This window comes from Vulpes lagopus, chromosome 15 (genome assembly GCF_018345385.1).
Source record: "Vulpes lagopus strain Blue_001 chromosome 15, ASM1834538v1, whole genome shotgun sequence".
In the NCBI taxonomy this organism is placed as follows: domain Eukaryota; kingdom Metazoa; phylum Chordata; class Mammalia; order Carnivora; family Canidae; genus Vulpes; species Vulpes lagopus.
In genome coordinates, this window is record NC_054838.1 from 38562153 (window position 1) to 38586782 (window position 24630).

The 24630-nt window shown below is 34.5% G+C and overlaps 1 protein-coding gene across 2 annotated transcripts in view; it reads right to left on the reverse strand.

Annotated features, from left to right (window-relative positions):
* GRM5 (glutamate metabotropic receptor 5) overlaps positions 1–24630 on the reverse strand; it is a 514508-nt gene that overhangs the window by 304656 nt on the left and 185222 nt on the right. For both annotated transcript variants that reach the window (XM_041729572.1, XM_041729571.1), the window contains exon 3: positions 12763–13012. In XM_041729572.1, coding sequence (XP_041585506.1) covers positions 12763–13012 — 250 coding nt within the window. The remainder of the gene's footprint in view (positions 1–12762; positions 13013–24630) is intronic.

Below are 24630 nucleotides of genomic sequence, written 5' to 3' on the forward strand. Positions count from 1 at the left end.
AGGGACTGGATGTTACAGAGACCAATAAACCTTTGCGTACACACCTCAGGGAACTCATATTCCAGTGGAGAAGAGGAAGAGGAAAACAGAAAAATAGAAATGAAAGTCTTAGGGGCTTTAAGGGATCTCTGGAAGTCCTACTAGAATTTAGGAAGTCTTTGAAACTGTTGGGTCACGCTTGCATGACAAACTTGAGTTTCATAGTAAAAGACAGAGAGATCATTCCAAGGAGAAGACCATGTAGGCAATACTGCAAGCGTATGTTTGGGGAATTATAAGAGTTTTGATATAGGTAAGATAAGGAGTTGGTAGCAGCAAGAGGAATGTAGAAGTATAATAATTTCACTATTTAGGTGGCATGCATTGGCACAGATTTACCCATTGGTTAGGATTCTCATCTGTTCTAGTTGGACCTATGTCTCACTAGTTGTTAAATATTTTAAATCTCACCCCTGAGTATAATAGGAAATTATTGGCAGATTTGGCCATATTTTAAAGGGCCATGTATGCCAAATTAGAAATTTGAATATGAAAGAAAAAGAGAGTCAAGTAAGATTATTATGCAGAAGGATTATATAACTAAATTTTTTAAAATAACTCAGGAAAATGGGGAAGATTGAAAGAGAAAGGATAAACTTTTAATCTATGTCATCAGTTTGATATAGCAAATGAGAGGAATATAAATAATTTTATTAGAAAGATTAATATTTATAACTAAACACTGAATTATTTATTAAATTTAGCATTTTTTAAACTTTAGATAAAATTAAATCACTCAGGATTGAATAAAGAGGTATTTCAAATGTATCGGATGTTTCAATTGCTTTGAACATTATGTTCCAGAATGCTAAAATAAAAATTTAAAGACTCCTTTGTTCTTGGTCTCCTCTCCATGATAAACATAGCACCCAGTCCTGTGCCTCTAACTCTGACCAAAATTCCTAGAACTGTCTGATCCCATGATCCAGCAGGGGCCTTCAAATCTCAAGGAGAATTGAAAAGAATGTGAAGTTTATGTGCAAACCACGACTATGCTGAATAAATACTCAAGGTTCTAATATGTATGTAAGTAAGCAGAACTACCTCAACAGACGGGAATAAAACTCCTCTAGATCAGGGTCAGCAAGGTTTTTTTTCTTTTCTTTTCTTTTCTTTTCTTTTCTTTTCTTTTCTTTTCTTTTCTTTTCTTTTCTTTTCTTTTCTTTCTTTTCTTTTCTTTTCCTTTCTTTTCTTTTCTTCTCTTTTTTCTTTTCTTTTCTTTTCTTTTCTTCTTTTCTTTTTTTCTTTTCTTTCTTTTCTTTCTTTTCTTCTCTTTTCTTTTCTTTCTTTTCTTTTCTTCTTTTCTTTTTTTCTTTTTTTGGTGAAGGTCCATATAATATTTTGGACTTTATAGGACACGTGGGTCTTTATTATACCACTCAGCTCCACCACGGTAGCATCAAAACAGCCATAGACCTTGTGTAAATGAGTGTGGTGTTTCCAATAAAACTATTTACAAAAACAGGAGGGGGATTTGACCTATGGACCAAAGTTAGCCACCTACTACTTTAGAATGATTTATCACAGTGTCCTCCAACTAATAGAAACATGTACATAAGATAGTCACTCCACCAAATTATATTAGTCTTCCAGAAAACAATGGAAGAATAAATGAACTTCATCTGGCTTCACCACAGAATAATATTCTACATTTGCTTTTGTTTCTTCACAGGTGTTTGATCAGTCCTCCTCCTCCTCCTCCTCCTCCTCCTCCTCCTCCTCCTCCTCCTTTAAGATTTTCTTTAAATTCAAGTTAGTTAACATTTAGTATATTATTATTTTCAGGGGCTAAAATTCAAAAGATTGATCACCCAGTGTCATTACATTCAGTAATGCTCACCACCTATAATGCTCACCACTCAATTACCCAATCTCCCCACTCACCTCCCCTAAGTTTGTTCCCTATAGTTAAGTGTCTCTTATGGTTTGCTTCCCTCTCTGTTTTTATCTTATTTTATTTTTCCTTCCCTTTCCCTATGTTCATCACTTTTGTTTCTTAAATTACACATATGAGTGAAATCATACGGTATTTGTCTTTCTCTGACTTATTTAACTTAGCATTATATACTCCAGTTCTGTCCATGTCATTGCAAATAGTAAGATTTCATTCTTTTTGATGGCTGAGTAATATTCCAATACACCACATCTTCTTTATCTATTCATCAGTCAGTGGACATTTGGGCTCTTTCCATATTTTGACCATTATTGTTATTTTGATTTGTATTTCCCTGATACTAAGTGATATTGAGTATTTTTTTAATGTGTCTATTGGCCATTTGTATGTCTCCTTTGGAAAAATGTCCGTTCATGTCTTTTGCCATTTATTGGCTGTATTTTTTGGGGTGTTGAGTTTAAGTTCTTCATAGATTGCAGATACCAAATCTTTATCTAGTCATTTGCAAATATCTTCTCCTATCCAGTAGGTTGCCTTTTAGTTTTGTTGTTTCCTTTGCTGTTCAGAAGCTTTTTATCCTGATGAAGTCCCAATAGTTCATTGTTGCTTTTGTTTTCCTTGCCTCCAGTGATTTGTCTACTAAGAAGTTGCTCTGGCCAAGGTCAAAGAGATTGTTACCTGTGTTCTCCTCTGGATTTTGATAGATTCCTGTCTCACATATACGTCTTTCATCCATTTTGAGTTTATTTTTGTGTATGTTGTAAGAAAGTGGTTCAGTTTTATTCTCCTACATGTTGCTGTCCAGTTTTCCCAATACCATTTATTGAAGAGACTGTCTTTTTGGCTATTCTATTCTGTCCATTGGCTATTCTTTCCTGCTTTGTTAAAAATTAGTTGACCATAGAATTATTTGTCCATTTCTGAGTTCTTGATTCTATTCCATTGGGCTATGTGACTGTTTTATTGCCAGTAACATGCTCTCTTGATGATTATAGCTTTGTAATACAGCTTGAAGTCTGGAATTGTGATGCCTCCAGCTTCGGTTTTCTTCTTCATCACTACTTTGGCTATTTGAGGTCTTTTCTGGCTCCACATAAATTATACGATTATTTGTTCCAGCTCTGTGAAAAATGCTGGTGCTATTTGACAGGGATTGCATTGAATGTGTACATTGCTTTGGGTAATATAGACATTTTAACAACATTTGTTCTCCCAGTCTATGAGCATGGAATGTTTTTCCATTTCTTTGTGTCTTCCTCAATTTCTTTCATATGTTCTATAGTTATCAGAGTACAGATCTTTTACCTCTTTGGTTAGGTTTATTCCTAGGTATCTTATGGTTTTTGGTGTAATTGTAAATGGGATCAATTCCTTGGACTTCTCTTTCTGCTGCTTTATTACTGGTGAATAGAAATGCAACAGACTCCTGTGCATTGATTTTATATCCTACAACTGTGCCGAATTCTTCTATCAGTTCTAGCAACGTTTTAATGGAATCTTTTGAGTTTTCTACATACAGTATCATGTCATCTGCAAAGAGTGAAAGTCTGACCTCTTCTTTGCCAATCTGGGTACTTAATTATTCTTATAAAGTAAACTTAAACTCTTCTATTTGCTGAAAACTAAATTTCATTGGGTTGTTTCCATAGAAAAATGGTAATGCAGACTGAAAAGTCTGCCTAATCATTGAATTCTTCTGGTTTACAGAATGTTGGATTGCCCTAGGTTTTATTTATCTTAAGAAGGAGGAAGTGGAGAGGAGATCTTTCTTTCACAATCCTCTTTAATTCCTATTTTTCTTTATTAAAGATTGTCTATTTTAATAATAGAAAAAATAAATTAATCTTTATGCCATAAGAATCAAGTTTATTACTGAAATTAAGAATTATCAATGATCTAAATAGTTTATCATGGTGGTCAAGGATATAGACTACCTTCTAATGCCCTCTCTGCCACTTACTGCGTGTGTGATCTTGAGTAAATTGCTTGCCTCTCTGTGCCTCAGCAATAAAATAAGGTTAATAATAACACTATTCAAATAGGATTGTTATGAAAAGTCAATAAATTAATACAGGAAAACCAACCACTCAGGGCAGTGCTTGTTACACAAAAAGAACCCCACAAAGAGCTATTATTATAATCCAATTACTTTAAATTTTACTTAAACATATTTTGCAAGTGCAATCCATCTTAAAACTACCAGAATCCTCTGAGATGCAGTTGCCTGTAAAGCACAAGCCCTAGTACTGGAAGAGGACTTTGAAGTCATTTGTTGTTTTCATTGCTCACACAGGAACCTTTCTCTGTCCAATAACATCAAGGTCTTTTGTTCTCCTTCTGGGCATTTTCAGTTGCCAGATCCATAGCACCTTACAAAGCAACTGGTTTCATTTAAATTTCAGCTGCACATCTAATAAGCACAGTGATATTAATGAGACAGGTAATGTCTCTGAGCTCAGAGTCTTCATCTGTAAAGTCAAGTTAATATTCTTTATCTACTTCAGAAAAGATGGAGAAAGAAGAATATTTCTCACTCTTTGAACTTCACAAAGTAGCATTCCAGAGAGATTTCCACATTCCAGGAGAGACAAGCATGGAAAGAAAGCACACAGTTTGTCTTTACCATCTCCCTCCCTTCCCCCTTGGAATGAGTGATTGGCTTGTCTGGTGAGGTGGAAACACCAGGTGTGACTCAGCCTCTTCTTTTTATGGAGCAGTCTGTCCTCTGAATCCAAGAGTCTTCCTTTGGTCATTCTGAAAGCCATCTTCTAAAGCAGGAAACTCTTGCTATTGTCCAGCTCTGCCTGTGACTCTAGGGTTGAGTGGCAGTGTTAGGAGGTTCATTTGGTCACAGATCAAAGACTTGGTCTCTAATTAACTGATATGTATGTTAATCTCCATGACTCATTCCCATTGGCTTTTAATTTGAGAACAGAGCTGTTGTTTAATCAACCTTTAAAACTCCAACAGTGAGAATTCATTACAATCCTTGATGAGAAAGTACGTATGCAAATGTTAAATCTGCTGTTATTTTAAGAGTATTTCTCCAGGATAGTATAGCCAGATCATTTTTTCCCTACTGTTTGTCACTGATGGAATAATATAAAATAAAGATAACCTATAAAACCACTTATTAACAGTGTAGTTTTCCTTGTTCTCCAACCTTTACTCATAATCTCTCAAATCATTGCTACTCCCAACTCCACAACACACACACAATTTCTTCTTGCCTCCAAAATTATGAAGAATAGAGGGGTTATCAAGTGACTTTTATATTTTCAAACCTTTAAACATATCTACCTCGTTTTAAAAAAAAATTATGTCCCACTTCTGGAGTTGACCTTCTCAGCTTGCTTCCTCCATCTATGCGTGATGTCACGCATTCCCACATATTAGGGGTTTTGCACAATTAATTGTTCTCCCTCATTTATTAAACTCCCTTATCCTACTTGCATCCTAAAATTAAACCTCTGTGACTGGCCTTTGTATGCAAAATACAAATCCTTATGAGTCATAAAAGAAAAAGTTTGGCATTGTCCAAAATGTCATAAACAAAGTCAAAAGCAAATAGCAAGAGGGAAAATATTTGCTACATATGTCAATGAACCACTTTCCTTAATCTATAAAGTACTTCTGCATAAATTAATAAAGAGAAATAAACAGAAAAAATTGACTAAGGCATGAAGCTTGGAGAAAATATAAATATATCACTTATTCATACATGAAAGATATAGAATCTCACTCATAACTAAGAAGTACAAATTAAAATATTATAATGCCAGTTTTCCCTTATACAATTAGCAAATACCGAATAATTTATTAATACTCTGTATAAATACAGATATAAATATGTAAATGCTTTTCACTGTATAGCTTTGTTCATTGTTAACATTTTTTCATGATCATAATTACATTTGGGGGGAAAAAGAAACCTGACTGTATTAAAAACCTGTCTCCTGACCTCATTTTTCCTCAAGAGATAGTCTTATCATTCTCCATTCTCCTTTTTTAAAATTAGTTTAACTTCACAAAACAGCAGCTTATATGTCATGGGTTCATTTTCTCACCTCCTTACATCTTAGCTACTTGATTCAGAATCTAATTTAATCTCTCCATTTGCGCATGTCTTGCTAAATCACCAATTAATAAATATACCTCAATAAATCTAAAGGTCCTTTCAGTATTATTTTCACTTGCTCTAGAATTACTTGACACTGGTGGCCCTTCCTTTAGACATTCTCCTCCACTGGCTGGGATGACAGAACATATTCTGCATTTTCCTCCTCCATCTCTGGATTTGCCTTCTCCCTATCACCTTTTCAGAGTTCATCCTTTTTCCAATCATTACATTCTGAGATCCCCTTCAAAGCCACATTCTTAGACTTCCTCCGCCTGAATTCTACATACTCATGTTTTCTGTTCATAAATCTAAACTACTCAGATGATTCACTCATTTTTATTTACAGCCTGTATATCTCTTTTGAGCCACAGACTCATATATTCTCCTGATTTCTTGGCTATATTTATGTTTGAAACATACAACAGGTCATTTTAATCAAAACTGAACTCATGATCTATTCTCTACTTCACACCTGATTCTTTTCCAACTCTCTTCACTTCAGTAAAGTTATCATCATTCATCTTGTTATAAAACACAAGAATCTTACGAGTTACTCTTGACATCTTTCCCATGCTCATCTACAATATCCAATGTGCCCAATAGCTCCTGTTGATTTTTTTTCAACTTATGGAGTTGTACATAATACACACAAAAAATCCATATATTCAATGTATACATGTTGATGAGTTTGGACATATGCATATATCCTGTTACTATCATAACAAAAACATAATAAGCACATTTTAATTAGTAAGTGGCTCTTGATCTGAGACTTAGTCCATCATCATATCATATATTTTAAAGATTTTATTTATTTATTCATGAGAGACACAAAGAGAGAGAGAGAGAGAGGCAGAGACACAGGCAGAGGGAGAAGCAGCCTCCACACAGGGAACCTGATGTGGGACTTGATCCTGGGACTCCAGGACCACACCCTGGGCCGAAGGCAGGCGCTAAACCACTGAGCCACCCAGGGATCCTCATCATCATATCATTTTTGTTAGGGATACTGGTTTGTCTGTAACTACCCTATTTTTCCTAATCCACAACCCATACCCAAGTTATCTTTTGAACTATAACACCTATCATATTCTTATCCTCACAAAAAAAGAGGATTCTCTAATAATGGGATAAAAATCAAAATACCACAAGGCTGAAAACATTGTCTCCTAGGCATCTCTCCAAACTTCTTCACACAAGTTCCTCTTATCCTTTTGCTCAACCCTCATGGTTCAGATAGTTTTACATATAACCTGAGGCAGATACACCTAGACAATTGCTTGTTTATGGACTGAACATCATATGTTGTTGCATCATATGCAACTAGTCTGGCCTTTCCAAGTCATGTAGATAAACAGAAAACTGCAGGCAAAGTGGAGCATAGTTTGGCTGGCTTTATTTGCACTACAAATTAATCACTATAGTTTCAATAACTTTCAAGGCATTTTACTAAGTGTATTTAACCTTCAAAGGGTAACCTAAAACAAAAACAGCAAAAAAGCGAAATTAAATGGAGCTTATCCTAAGTGTAGAAAAATTTATGTTGCTAAGACTTCTTTGTGATACTTAGAATGGCCACTAGAATAAGAAACTGGAGTAATCTCGCCCAGTCATGTAACTTCTGAGTCTCAATCCTCTCCCGTACAAAAATGGTGTCATTACTACCAAACTCAAAGGTATCTAAAAGTTAACATATTAAGCATTGCTTACAACATTAATCTCTCTCTCTCGTCCTCCCATCTCCTATCATAATTTCCTCTCCTTTCCTTCTCCTTCTCTTTCCTTCTCCCCTTGTCTTCTGACACATAACAGCAACTCAATGAAAATAAGTTTTGGTTTTGTTTCTTATTATGATTAAAAGACACTGACTGGCCCATTGGAAGACAAGTATACTTATTTTAAAAGGGGCTTTAATTTAGAATGAATACTCTGATAATATGCAAGGATGAAGACTAGTGTCTACCTCTGAATAATACTTCTATAATAATTTTAGCAGAACAATTGTTTGTAATCCTATCCACAAAGTTATTTCTTAGAATAAGCTCTTGTCCCTTCCATTTTGAAAAATACTGACGAAGAGTAACCTTCTGACAAGAAATACTGGTTATAATTCCCATATAGTTTTGTAATTTAAGTACATTTCCTCTTGCAGCATGGTAATAATCATCACATTGAAGGACAGAGATTCTTAATTCAAATAGATACACGGTTTTAGTTAATTATAGACAAGATAAAAAACAATCTTTAGCTAATTTGCTAAAAGTTGGTCCTTGTTTCCAAGTTCATATTTATGTTTAAACTTGTAAATAATATAACTCAAATGATATTTTCTCAGACCAAGAACTAGAACATGATATCCATTCTAGAGAAATTAGCTCCTTTAGAAATGTTATTACTGTTCACATTATTGATCCCATTCTGCTGTCAAGGCCAAAGTGTTTAGCAAGACTATTTCAGGGACCTACACAGGACATTTTTATTGGTAATAAGACAACAGATTACCCTGAGTTCAAATGAGAAGACCCAGTGACCAGGTCTATATCACTCTAACATTGTTCTGATATGCAGCACAGATGGTGAGATATGTTGATGGATGAGGTCATCTCAGCAGCAGAGTTATCTTACTAGTCTCACCATATATTTCAGTTGAATGACCTACTAAACATGGCTGTCCCAAAGCAACTGGACATATTTATAACTATGGCTGTTAAATGGGACCCTCTAGGAAGTTCTGAATATAGATTCCCCTCTCATAGCCTTGACTTCTAATTTCTTTTTTTCCCTTTCATTTCCTTTTTTCTTTTACTTTTTCTTTTTTTCTGAGAGAGAGAGAGAGAGAGAATGAGAGCAAGCAAGCATGTGTGTGCGAGTAGTGGAGAGAGAGTGAGAGAGAGAATCTTAAGCAGGCTCCACACCCAGCACACAGCCAGATGTGGGGCTCAGTCTCATGAGATGATGACCTGAGCTGAAATCAAGAGTCAGACACTAAACTGACTGAGCCACCAAGGTGCCCCTTGACTTCTAGTATCTAAGAACCATATTAAGTTGGGCCTGAGTTGGGTAGGGGAAAGAAGGAGCATAAAGGAAGACTGGGAGAATATATGCAAACAAAATAATCTCAAAGTATTAAGAGCACAGCATAGAGAATATAGTCAATGATATTGCAATAGCACTATATGGTGACAGATGGTAGGTATACCTCGAGTGAGCATAATGTAACCCATAGAAATACTAAATCACTAAGTTGTACACCTGAAACTAATGTAACATTGTATGTCAACTATAGGAGTTATAGGGTGATTGAATTTTGTGGAAAGGAGCATTAAAATAAAAATGCTATCTTAAATTTTAATGATCTAGGGTATTTTCTTTATATATTCAATATTTGTGAAGAACTGGGAGTTTGCTATCAGACAACTTCTTTGCTGTTTCTATTTTACAGGAGACAGTCTAGTAGAGAAAAGCACTGGATTAGGTCCACAGTAGTTGGGCTCTTGTCTGACCTTAACCACATTTTCTAAACCTTTGGGGTATCAGTTTCCTCACTTGTAAAATGAGAGTGAGTAGATGTGCTAAATTCTCTCTTAAAACTATTACTTTTTGCCTTTCTGCTCACTATCCTAGACCCACTCTTATAAATAGGAATGCCTAAAATTTACTGAAAAGTAACAGAACGTAGTGCTGAATGCTCAGTCTCTAGAATCACACACTTACATTTGTTTTGAACACATATATCTATATGGCCTTCTAGTTTTCAATATAAATTGAGTCTTAGGGGATCCCTGGGTGGCTCGGTGGTTCAGCGCCTGCCTTTGGCCCAGGGCGTGATCCTGGAGTCCCGGGATCGAGTCCTGCGTCAGGCTCCCAGCATGGAGCCTGCTTCTCCCTCTGCCTGTGTCTCTGCCTCTCTCTCTCTCTCTCTCTCTCTATCATGAATAAATAAATAAAATCTTTAAAATAAACAAATAAATTGAGTCTTAGAGTCCTTGTCTATGAAATGGAGATGATAGTAGTATTCAACATGAAGTTGTTCTTTGATTTTTTTCATATCACTTGCTACCTTCTAATTTACCATCTGTAAGATCCATAAAGGTAGCAAGTATTGAGTTTTATTCATTGACGTATCCCAAGTATCTTAACATATAGTAGCTAGTCAATATCTATCAAATGAATACACAAAATAATGCGTATACAGAGCTTAGTGTAGTAACTAGCACAAAGCATTTGATAAATGATCCCATTAATGGTCTTGATAAATGGTTAATATTCATTTCACCATGAACAAGTAGAAATGGAAGAGGTAGGAATGTTTCAAAGAGAAGATGAAGGGGACTAATGACCATGCTGTTACCAAATATCTGCAAGACTACCACAAGTTACTTTCAAAAACAAGAATATGAGCCGAGAGGTAGAAACTACAGGGAGATATTTTTTTTCTAATCTGGAGTGAGAAAGATTTTCTAACAAAACTCTTCTAAGATGAAATGAACTGGTGCTCAAGTAAATGTTGAATTATTATTAGCCAATCAAATGAAGGAATTAAGAAATTTAATTAAAGGTTATGTCTACTCTTACACGAATCAAAAGATGTGGAGAGAACTTCTTATAAATAGCATATACAAAATAAACTTTAAAATATATGAAATAGGGGATCCTGGCTGGTTTAGTCAGTAAAGCGTATGACTTTTGATCTTGGGGTTGTAAGTTTGAAGCCCATGATGGGTATAGAGTTCACTTAAAATCTTAATTTATATATATATATATATATATATATATATATATAATTATATTATATATATAACATTATAAAAATTATATATAAACATATATATATATATATATATAATATTGAATTTTGGCCTTGTGGTGCTGCTGGCAATAAAAATATAGATGGAAAGTAGTAAATATAGTGAATACCTATATATTTCCCTTATATACATGTAATCAAAAAACATTTACTTCTTATCAAACTCCAATAAAAAATATACAAAAAACCACACATTTACTTGTTAACAAATCATATGGTTGAAAAACAAATGCAGCTGATTTGTCTTATTAATGTTGGCAATGCAGCAGATAGGAGCTACAGAATCTCTTATACTCTACTGGAAAAACAGGACTGTTAAAAGCCGGCTTCTTTCTTTCCTATTCTTTTTATCCCAGTGCTAACACTGCACTTTGGAATTTAATACCAGAGTGGGAGTGCTCCTGGGTTGTATGAAACTAACTGGTGCCTCACTTTTTCTTTCTTTTTTTTTTTCTCCACTCTTTCCAACTAGGGATGATTTTAGACAAAATGTATGACATCAGTGAAAAAGGAATCTCACTCAATATCATTTTTATGAGGATAGTTGGCCTCATACTAAAATAGTCCCATCAATCTACTGCCATCAGGTCAGACAGAAAAGCATTAGGTACATAAAGTGGCTGTCATAAAATGTAGCCAGACAGGAGCCAAGTCTGATCACAGAAGGTCAGTTAGGCATTTAGAAAATAAAGGAAGCATGTTTTCTTTAACGAGCCATCAAAAGTTAATAACAAGTGAGTTAGCTTTCTATTTTGGACAGAAATATTGTGAAAGATGCAGGGGTTCTGAAGATTTTCTCTATTTTTTCAATTGGCTGCCTACTAAGACAAGATATGCAATAACAAAACTTTTCAAAGTTATAGAATAGTGAACTACATTCTCATGGTCAAACTATGGGGTCATTTTATGAATTGTGATGCTTAATATCATATGATGATTTACTGGACCATGGGGTGCCCAGATATTTGGCTAGACATTATTCTGAGTATGTCTATGAGGGTGCTTCTGGATGACATTAACATTTGCATCAATACACTAAGTAACGAAGATTGCTTTTCCTAATGTGGGTGGGTCTCATCTAATCTGTTGAAGACCTGAGTAGGACAGAAAAGACTGAGTAAGAGAAAATTCTTCCTACATGAGTGCTTGAGCTGGGACATTGGTCTTTTCTGGCCTTCAGACTTGAACTTCAACATTGGCTCTTTCTAGGCCCCAAGCCTGCCAGTGTTCAGATCAGAACTATACCATTGGCTCCTCTAGGTGTATCTCTTTCATCTCACTCTCTCTCTCTCTCTCTCTTTCCATACACACACACATACACACACACACACACACACATATCATTATATTGGTTTCTCTAGAAAACTCTAATATAGTGATTCAACAGCATCAGCAGGGAATGAGCTGAGTTGTACCAATCAAGTGGATTATCCAGATAATTAAAGTTAATCCCAGTAGAACTTAATGTTTTAGGAACTTGTCTGGTAACAGTGTAAAACTCAAAATTCTATGATTCTCTATTACAACACAAATTCATTTAGCCATTCTCAAAATCAATTTCACAAGCAACAGAAAAAAAGTCTGAAAAACATTTACCTCCCAAGGAAATTACAAAATGATCCAAGTATCTAAGAACCCATTTCATTTCCTTACAGTCACTTTTTTTTTAAGACTTAAGTACTCATCTTCATGTGTTGATTCCTGTTATCAGTAATCAGCACATAGCATATCCACTTCTTTTCTATGATTATCTCTAGGCTCTGATGCTTTATGATATTTAAGTTCTACTTCTACCACACGCATTAAGTTTCCAAAACATCTGTCCTCATGCACCAGAAGATACCCTTGGTGTTGCCAAATTCCTGGCATTACCTTCATGTGAATTTTCTCATTGTCACTCACCTGCCCAGAAGCAGAAATTCGCCTGCTAGACCCAGGCGCCTCATGGCCATCAGCAGACCTCTCACTGTCATGCCCTCACAGAAGCAGGCCACCACCCGGGCCTTGGGCAAGTGACTCCTGAGCTTCTTCAGCAGCTTATCGAAGCTCTGTTCCCCTGCATTGCTGTAGATTTTGTAAGAGTGAGCGATGCAAATTCCTTCCTTGGCTGACATATCTTTGAAAGCTTCCATCCCACTCTCTCCATAGTTCCCTGTATAAAAACAGATAAGCAGAGAGGTAGTGAGATGGCAGTGCTGGATACGCTGGGTCCAGTTAGAATGCAGAAGTACTGGGAACACGAAGGTGACTTGGTACTGTTGAACTTGGAGCCTGAAGACCTGAATGAGGTTTGGCTCTTTCAATGACTTGTCCATTTTGGGCAATTTACAACGAAACTACATTATACGTATGCATTGAACTCTAAATTTTGTTTGAGAGAGAGAGAGAGAGAGAGAGAGAGAGAGAGAACAGCATAAAAAGCAGAAGCAATTAAGCCCCCCTTTTGACTTAAAAAGTTCACACTCTAGTGTGAGATGATGAAAGACATTTGTCTGCTGTACTTTCATTCTGTCTCACTGCCTTTTGGTTCTTATTGTATGACTCTCTTATTCCACTGGCCCAGATTCTTGTATTTAAAGACACAATACATACACTTACATGGTATAGATGTTGTTGTGCAGATAGCATATAGAACATTATGTTTTTATAGAATATTATACATATTATATTCTATTAGCAATCATAAGATTTTGTGGCTTTATCCCAACCAAAAATTCCATATCCTTGCTTGAGATTGGAGTCTTGTCAGAGGTAAATGTATAAGCTTATGAAAAACATTTGAAGTTTCATTCTGTATAACCATAAGGAGGTTAGTGATTTAGGGGAATAATTCCAAAGCCCTGTGCAAATGTGAAGGGCTAAGGACTGATGGTGGTCCTTTAAATTGATGGAATGTGGTGATCAATACTGACAATCAACTATATGCCAGGCAGTATACCAAAAACTTTACAGATGTGACCTCACTTAATTCTCACAAGAATATAGTGAGACATTATGACTTTCTTTCTGCAGATAAGAAACCAGATGAGGCAGTTAGGTTTACACTTGCCCAACGTTACATACCCAGTAGGTGGAATTTTGTATTACATTCTCAGATCAAAGAGAGTGGATTCTGCTCCCTTCACTTGTCCATGGCTGACTTTTAGAAAACTTAGAAGCCCAATTATATCTACACTTCTTTTTCCAATTTAAAGGTCATGATACTTCAATTTTAGGTATTTTTAGAGCCTTAAAAGGCTCTAAATTATACTAGGCTCAGTGTTTTGAGTTTACAAAAGATTAGCTGGGTAAGGGGGAATGATTTACAGAATACAGGAGCCTATTACAAGACAAGCAAGTGGTAACCGGCTTCACAATCAACTAGACCTAGGAATAGAAATTTCATCAAGAGGAGAGATCCCAAATGAGTAAGGAAGTACAAGGCATTCAATTGCGTTAGTTTCACTATATGACTATAATAGAGATCACTTAAAAATAAGTATACCTGTATAACATTTTGATTTTTGAAAAGTCAGTTCATTTAAATTAGCTCACAGCTCCTTACGCCAACTCTGAGACATGAAATATTATCTTCCACTCACAACTGATAAAACTGAAGTTCACTTTTAGTAAGTGGCATATAACTTACCACTGCTAATCCTGTGTATGTTCCACTATAGCACAGGTATCTTGCTGCATAACGAGATCCTTAGACTTTGAGAGTTGATTTTTGTGTAATTTTATCTTTAAGAAAACGGTAATGGGCAAAGCAGAGCAGGATAGCTTAAGTTCTAGCCAAAGAAACTGGTTGGCCAGCTGCATCTTTCCTTTTTCTCCAGAAATAAAATAAGAAGAAGCCTCTATGGTGATGGCAAATGGGCAATGTAGTTATTTTGCAATTAACAAAGTTTAAAGGATCCTCTCTAAAAAATGTGCCTAGGGGCCTAAATTACTAGTTTTATACTAATCTGAGTAATCTATTATTCTCTGATTTATTTTTAGCCAACTCTATTTTTCAACAGACTGTCTTGTACTTAATGCTTTCATTAGTGCTGGGGTATTTGCATGAATAATTTGAGATTAGGTACATAGTGATTGTTATGGCAATAATAATAGTACTCAATATATTCACAGTTAAATAAGAAAAAATACCTGACAAATTCATAATCTTTAGCATCTCTCCCAACAACTTAAACTTATTTTCATTTATACAGTAAATTACACGGAAGTAGCTTGTAATAGGGAGAGAATTTTGTTTTTAGAGAGATCTGAGTTCTAATTCAGCTTGGAAAGTCTCTCTAAATCTAGCTTTTTCACCTGAAAATCAGACATAACACTGCCTAATATATATTTTGCATATCATATATGTTAAACATTATATCTAGTTTAACATTATAATAAATGATTATAATTATTATAATATATTTTATAATTTGTTATATGTAACTAACATTCTATATAACATGTAATAAACATATAATTATAATATACATTATAAAATAATACATATATTAACTATATAAAATATCTGATAGATAGGCTGGACCCAATTAATTGCACTTATTGGTATTATTGAATGTTTTAGGTTTAGTTGAGCTGCTCTCTCCTGGAGCATCTAAAATAAATAATGGAGCAAATGACATTAATACTGAATATTGGATTAAAGAATGAACTTAAACTAGTTGGGGAAAATTATTTTCTCAGAGCAAAACCCAAGCAGTACTCTTTAAAATTAAAATAGGAAATAGTTTTATATATGTGTGACATAAAAGTTCTGCAGAATAATTTTGATTTAATGAAAGCCATTATATGTTGGGAATTAAAAATGGGAGCATGTATTCCATATATTTCAATAAAATTAGGAAGCCTGAAGTGTTGAGATTTTCAGTAGTTGATATAAAGACTGTATTCTGGAATTATTTAAAAATAAAGGAGAAGCTATTTAAAAGTTCCTAAGCTTCTCACAGGAAATGAAATAGATTTCAAGCAATGTATAGGATGAGAAAAAGCTGAAGAAAGAAAGATTTATTTTTTTCTGATAGGGAGACAAAAATGATAGAGAATGGAAGATATGGTGTAATATATGAAACTAACTTGTGGCTTTATTTTAAGCAACTGGTAAAACCAGGAAGGAATTCCACCAGACAATCTCTTTTAAATAGCAGAGGGCTGGTGATTTGGGATTATGAGAAGAAAATGTAATCAAGGCTTCACTGGACTCAGCTCACACTACTCTGCAATAACGCAAATGCCAATTACTGATTTTCAACTTTATGAATCCACTTAGGGACAAAGGATAAAACTCATTATGCAACAGAAATAAATTTTATCAACCTTTACAAAAAAAATTAAAGGAAAAGATGACAAGTTGAGAGAAGCAGGGAGAGCTGGGGTGTTGAAATCCTTCATGCACAATTTGGAAGTCAAGATACATAAAAAACAAAAGAGAGATGAGTTATTTGAATCTAAAGAAAATAGGTGACAAATCTAAAATAGAATTATACTTAAGGGAAGATACATGAATTAGGAGATGTTTATTGTCTATAAATTAAAAAGTAGGCCTTAAAAAAGGCATATATTCCTAAGAAATAAAAAGTGTCTAAAGTGTACATTTTACCCTTGAGCCCTCTGTAATATTAGATTTTTAAACACATGGAAGTACAAGTTTGAATTAAAAAATTTAATAACATACTTAAAAGTAATTGAAATTGGAAAGTAGATTTGGGCAATTTTAAATAGTTGCTTTAACTAGTGCTATTTGACCTATATCATGTCAGTAGAGATCTGGAAGTATCTGCATCCATCTGGGCCTACAACATACACATTGAAAACAAGACCAGCCAAAGAATAACTTTAAATACTTTAAATATTTCTCCTAACCTACAAGAGATCATTTATTTGAACTTTATGATTAAAGGCATTGAACAATCTTCTAGTATATAATATATAATCGAAGGTAATTGCTCTTTCAGATGGTACCAATTCAGTATCAGTAACAACCATGTTACTGTGGCATCAACGTGCTTTCAGGTAAAGGTAATAAAGTATAGGAACATAGATAGGATACATATATATATCTAGTAAATGAGAGGTTTTTCTAGTAAAATATACATTCAAGATATGGTTCAAATTTATGAATTTTGTGTGTGTTGGGGAAAACAATCATAAGAAGCAAAATTAAATTAATAGAATAGAAATTAATAGAATTAAATTAATAGAATTAATAGAATTATACTAAACAGACTCAGATATTTTTCTTTTCTTGACATTTGTTTCTTTTTTTTTTCTTTTTCTCCATGAGGCCATCATTATTCCTTCCATTGAAGCTTATGTGATCACCTATTATGTGATCTTACCATCTCCTATCTTTCATTTATTCAAAACCTTACCAAACATTATGTTTGTGGGTCTTATTTCTTACTATGTTCTTCCATATGTCCCTTGGACGCTTCATGCATTCCCAGTTATTTACTTTTATTCATGATGCTCTTTCTACCTGGAATACCCTCTCCCCATGTCTTTTGTTGAAATCTTACCCATTCTTCTGGTCCAACTCAACTGCCCAGACTGTAAACTTATTTAGGATGCCTACATCTCCATAGCACCACCAAGCAAATGGTTGTGGAACTAAACGGACCTACTCCACCACGCTTTTCAAGGATCTCCCTATAAGAAATAGTGTAACCTATTCATTTAATAGATATTTATGAATTAAGTACAGATATAATACTAGGCTTATTGTAGACTCTAGATATTTACATATTTTAGCTATTGACCTATTTTATAATGCTGAAGAGAGTAATTTTTTTTTACTTGTAATTGTTAGAGAAGTTTATAATTGTGTTATGACAAGGCTGATCACACTAATGATTTTTTGATATTGAGAATTTTGTTAAAAATCCAACCTAAGATATTAACATTTTTTTTCCTTAGGAAAATATAGCCCACTTCATGTATGTGTTTTATTATGAGATCTCTTTTTTTTAAGATTTTATTTATTTTTTCATGAGAGACACACACACACACACACACACACACACACACACAGAGAGAGAGGCAGAGACACAGGCAGAGGGAGAGGCTGGCTCCATGCAGGGAGCCTGATGCGGGACTCGATTCAGGGTCCCCAGAACCACACCCTGGGCTGAAGGTGGCGCTAAACTGCTGAGCCACCTGGGCTGCCCTATTATGAGATTTCTAAGGAGGTTTCCTCCAGTCAGATAATGAGTTATGGTGCTAATTAGGTATTATAGCATATCAGGCTCAACTTAAAATATATATCCTGTATTCTACATTATGTACATATATTTATATGTTACATGCTGTATACATTTTTGATATTTTATATATCCTACTTTCAAACACTGTAAGCCCCTTGAGGGTAGTAAATTCATTTAAAATACCACCATATAATAAGAACTAAGGTTCTTGAACAGAAAAGGTGATACAGAAGATAGGAATATAGATAAAGAGTAAAATTTTAGAAAAGTACATTTATTTGTTCAAATATGACCATCAGGGGATCCCTGGTAGCTCAGCGGTTTAGCACCTGCCTTTGCCTCAGGGCGCGATCTTGGAGGAAATTTTAATTCACTTTAAAGTATTAAGCAAATATTAGAATTATTTTTCCCCTTTTGGCCCAGATGATCATTTGCCAAAAAGGAAATGAATATTCTCAATATAAACAGTAATTTAAAAATACATTCCAGGCAGCCCAGGTGGCTCAGCAGTTTAGCGCTGCCGTCAGCCCAGGGCCTGATCCTGGGGACCCGGGATCAAGTCCCAAGTCAGGCTCCCTGCATGGAGCCTGCTTCTCCCTCTTCCTGTGTTTCTGCCTCTCTGTCTCTGTCTCTCATAAATAAATAAAATCTTAAAAAAAAAGTCTTCTCATTATATCCATTTATGCAATGAGTATACCAATTTCAAGCTCTATACTGTACTCATTTATGTTTGTTTCCTATTACTACACAGCCAACTTGTTCAAAGTAGGTATTTACATCTTCTCAACAAAAACAATGTATGCATATATTTTTGTTCAATGAAAAGAAAGAAGGATGGTAACTGTCCCAAAGAATATTTCTAAATAGGCCCATAGAACTGAGATTTAGATATTTGAGATGTTGAAGATATTATTAACGGAAAGATTTTAAAGCTTAAAGGATTGGAATACATAAAACATTTTTATCATCTACCATGAACCCTCATCATGGTTCCATGAATTATTATAAATGAATGACTTTGTTATGAAAACCTTAGCCAACAAACAGATTTCTAAGTTTGGGCCAATTATTTCAAATTCTACCGTAGAGTCTTTCTATGCCATGACCCATATAGCACAGCGTTCAATTTGAGATAGGACATTATTAGATCTCATCCAGAGTGTTTTATTATTGAAAGTACTAGAAGGATCTTATTTAGAAAAATCACTTTAGGCATTACTCTAGGCATGGATTATGTAAGTAACTTTTAAGCAATACTCCAATAGTGAACTCAGCAGAAAAAAAAAAAAAACAGCTAGTGTAACATAACTTAGTAACTTGGATTTTAAACTATACATATAAAATATTATTTATGGGAATACAAGTGAGGGCTATTGAATTTTGTCAGAAGAGTGTGCACCAAGCAGTTGCTGAGTAGTACACTATATTGGTGAACTTTTCTACTCTCTACCAGGAAAAAATGGCTAGAAAAAGAAGTTTGATTTTAACAGCAAAGATACAAGTTGACCATACAAATCCATACATGGCAGAGGACATGAAATCAAATTAATGAAAGAAAAATACACAGGAGTTAGAGCTGTCACACATGTCAAGTACAATAATTCTGAGTACCATCTTTGGTTCTGTACTATAGGTTGCTGGGCCTTAGAATCAAAAGTTATGAGATATACTCCCTCCAGGAACTGTAGTCCATATAACTGGGTTGAGATAACTGAAATAGACAAAACTGAAAGGGAACCAAATTTAGAAAAAAAACAAGTTTTCAAATTTATTTTTAAATATCTTTGAAATAGCTAAGTAGGAATGCCAAATAGAAAACTGAATAAGGACATTCTGGCTCAGAGAATAGAAGTCTAAATTGGAACTATTTGGGATCATCAGAATATGGACAGCAACAGTAAGAGATAAAATTGTAGGATATGAAGAGAAGAGGCCTCTGATTATATCCTAAAGAATTCAAATATTTATGCATCATTTGAGGAGGAATAGTTGACATAAACATGAAGAAGAAAGCAAGACAATGTATTGTCATGGGAACCAAGATAACAAAATGCTTTTATTTTCTTTTGTACATTAACTGTGTGAATAGTAAAGTAAGATGCATGGTGAAAAAATTCACTGATTTTGGCTACATAGAAGACATATAGAAGCAGGTCGTGTGTGAATGAGAGTAAGAGAATGAACACAGTATATTTATATACAACATTTGGAGACAGTTGGCAGTGAAGAAAACAAAGAGGTTTGGTGATAATTGGAAGAGAATGTGGAAATCAAAGAAGTTTTATTTTTCGATAGGGGTACCTTAAGTGAAGGCGTTACCCCCAGACATGGGGCATAGCAAGCACTCATTATATGATAGTTTTTATCATCATCATCATCATCATCATCATCGTCATCATCCATCCAGATCTTGTGGAATTAACTGGTAAAAGTTTAATAATATTATTACTGATCACTTCAAATACTATTCATAATTTATTAATCATTATTTAAACCAACCAATCCTATCAGGTAGCTAGTATTTCCCACATTATAAATAAGTGTTTATGCTGACAGAATTTGCCCAAATAACTGATAGCTCCATCTGTCAAATTTCAAAGCCTATGCTCTCTTCCTACTGTATATTATGCCCTAAAAGCATTGAGTGAGAATTGGTCATTTAATTCTGTGGTTCTTCCAAAAACATTTACCTACCACTAAATGTTTCATTTGAAACCAATGCCTGATATTACTGAATAGAATTCATCTCAGCAAACATACATTATCTAACAAGTACGTTTTTTGCCTAATTACTACAATTTAATAGGCATATATAGTTTTAGCATTAAAGGATCCAATCTACATCATTGCTGAGAATTGGTATTTAAATATCAAAGCCTTCCCACAAAATATACAATGTTTAATTATAGCTATTCTATAGAAAAACGCCTGTAATAAGAGGGAACTTTTGGAAATAGATGTGCCATATCATCTGTCATTTGTTACTTAACTAAATCTTTACTGGAAAGGGAATCCTTGATGGAACTTCAGAGGGACAGAAGGAAGAGAAAAAACTAATTTTGCTATCAAAAAGTCTGCAGTGCTTTAATTATTACCTTGTTAACATAGCTTATATTGAGATTTGCAAAATGAAAAAAATCACTATTAATTTTCTCAAAAATAATGGAGCTGTTGACTCCTTTCTTTTTCTGGCTATTCCTCCTAGAGGAAAATAAAAAGTTGAAACATAAGCTGTGACCTAGATTCCTGCTCTAACCTCCAGAATTCAACTTACTTCTTTCTTTATAAGCTGTCAACTTCACAGCTAAAGCCTGCAGTGCATGTCTCATTAAGAGTGATTCTATTTCCACAGAAAGGACAAACCTCTATATAGAACTGTGTGTCAATGGGTCGGGTGGGTTGGTGAGTTATTCATTTTGCCTGTTTTAGCTGGCAAGTCACCTCTGATCCTGGATTCTAACTGGATCTAATGACAACCCGGAAATTCCCCCATCTCAGTTAAAGGCAGAAAATCTCTGCAGCACAGCCAAAGCTGTTCAAGCTTGACAGACTTTGCTGAAAAGACGTAACTTCTCTGACAGCAGCTCCCTGGCCTGCCACTACCTTCTCCAGTTTACATCTGCACTGCCTAGCTTCTGTGGTTGCTAGATTCTCTCTGGAAGGACTGTAACTCCCACAATACAGACAGCAGGGACTCAGTTTGGAAATATCTGCTTGGACCATCATTTACTGCAGGACTGAAAGAACTGGAATGTAGTGCCATGGCTGTGGTGGTGTTGCAAAATGAGCTTCATTCAGGAGTGGGTCAACCATGCTGGGTTTAAGAAGATGGTCTTGGTGACTACCTGTACTGTCCAATATGGTGGCCACTGGCCACATGTGGCTCCTGAGCATCTGACATATGGCTAATTCAAATTAAGACATTCTGCCCCAATAAAACAAAAATAGATTTCAAAGACTCACTGTGAAAAACAGAATGTAAAAAACCCATTAATATTTTATAATGTTGATTACAAATCGAAATGATAAAAGTTTTGTTTGTATTGGGTTAAATAAAATATATTTTTAAAATTAATGTTGCTTGTTTCTTTTTACCCTTTCTTAAAATTACTCCCATAAAATTATACACTCATTAGAGCTTTATTAGATAGTATTGAATTATACATTCAGAGAAGACTGACATCCTTATATTTCAGGGTAGAATCTAAACCTCATTAGAACGCTTTATGATATCCAGGATTTTTAAATTATCTGGTATCTGATCTTTTTCTCTAGCCTCACTGCCTATATTTTCTTTATGTATATAGCACATGTTTCAGTCATACCAAAGAATATACAGATCACCAAACAAACCATGCTTTTTCACATCTCTAAATTTCACACAAACTCTTTTTCCCTGAAATACTCTTCTGTGTAGCTAATTGTGGGTAATATTTCAAGACTCAGTGGAAAGCGACAGAACTCTCTAACTCTCTAGTTCTAATAGATACCTATCTCTTCTGTGTTCTCACTACTCATCTCCATCCCAACATCACAGGATTTTTCATGTTTTATTGTAATTATTTATGTCTGACTCTCTAAAAGACTATGAACTAATCGGCAAAAGAGGTTACATCTTATTTACCCTTTTTTGTCCAGAGCCTAGGTGGCCTAAGTATTTGTTGAATAAATGTATTTTAGGAAATAACTACTGACTCCCCCCGCCCCCCCCCGCCGGGTTTACTGATATATAACTGATATATAACATTGTGGAAATTTAAGGTGCAAATGTGATGACTTAATATACATATATAGTATGAAATAAATACTACAATAAAGTTAGTTACATAACCATCACCTCACATTGTTGCTTTTGTTTTTGTGGGGTTTTTTGGTGAGAATATTTAAAATCTATTCTCTTAGCAACCTTCAAGTATACAATATAGTATTGTTAACTTCAGTTAATGTATTGTATATATTATATCCTCAGAATTTACTCATTTTATACAGCAAGTTTGTACCCTTTGATTAACACCGAGAGAAATGGGAACATTTCTCTCGACCTCTGGCCCCAGCAACCACCAATTTACTCTTTGTTTTTATGAGTTCAGCTTTTTAAAATAATAAAATATAAGTGAGATCATGCAGTATTTGTGTTTCTCTGCTTGACTTATTTCCTTTAGCATAATGCCTTCAAGGTTCATTGATTTCTCATTAAAAATTATTATTGAGCATCTGCTATAAATAGCTGTGCATAGAGCTTTGGTGTTGAAGCTGCTTTGCGTTCACAGTGATCCAGAGAGGTTGAGAAAGTCTATGATAAAGGGCTGCTCAGTTCAGAAACCTATGCCTTGGATAGAAGAAAGGGATAGAAAAAAAAAAAAAAAAAAGAAAGGGATAGTGTTTGAAACTTGTTTTTCAACTTATCACCTGCATGGTCTTTGAGAAACCACATAACTTTTTTTTGTGTGTGTGTGTGAATCTGTCTGTATATTTATAAAATGATATGCACTTTAAGGATTCTTTGTTTTTTATCTGCCTCTTATGTATTGTTATACTGTGATAATTATAAAAAGAATTTTAATCATTTTTCTCCATGCCTTTTATTTTTTTATTTTTTTAAAGATTTTATTTATTTATTCATGAAAGACACAGAGAGAGAGACAGAGACAGAGACACAGGCAGAGGGAGAAACAAGCTCCATGCAGGGAGCCTGACATGGGACTCGATCCCAGGTCTCCAGGATCACACCCTGGGCTGAAGGTAGGCGCTAAACCGCTGAGCCACCCAGGGATTCCCTCTCCATCCCTTTTAAATATGCTCCAAATTCCATTTTCCACTTCTCAATATATGTCTTTTGAGTTTTGTGGATAATTCCTAAGTTAAATTTCCTTTGTAAGTTTAAATGTTTCAAGAGCCACAACTACTACTCAGTGCAGAGTTATTAGAAAGGTACCTGATAAAATGTCTCTAGTAATATATGAAAAGTAATCTTCATTAAAGTGGGAAATTTTGCAATTTATTTAACTATATTTAATTCAATCATATGTTCTACTTATACTTTCTAGACATCATATCAAGTATTAGTTGGTCTTTTTAGATACCCATTCTTTGTAAGATCTAGTCTACTAAAACTTTCTTTTCTTTCTTTCCTCTCTCCATCTCTTTCTTTCTTTCTTTATTTCTTTCTTTCTTTCTTCTTTCTTTCTTCTTGCTTCTTTCTTTCTTTCTTTCTTTCTTTCTTCTTTTTCTTTCTCTCTTTCTTTCTTCTTTATTTTCTCCTTAATGTACTCATGTCAATTTGTTAAAAGACTTCAAGAATGCAATAAACTTTCCACCAGACACAAAACATTCATTTTATATATGTATTGAACCAAAGGAGAATAAAACTCACCAAATATATTTATAAAAGAACTAAAATTGTTTGCTGATAATAATTGCAAACTTATGGGTGAAGATGTATATTTCCTTATAAATAAAATTTGCCAGTGTGTGTGTGGGTGTTGGTGTGTGTACCAAAAATTTCCTAGTAGTGTCTGAGTGTCTGCAAGAGCAAAACCTCCTAGCCTGGGACCAGAAAAAGCTGTGATAT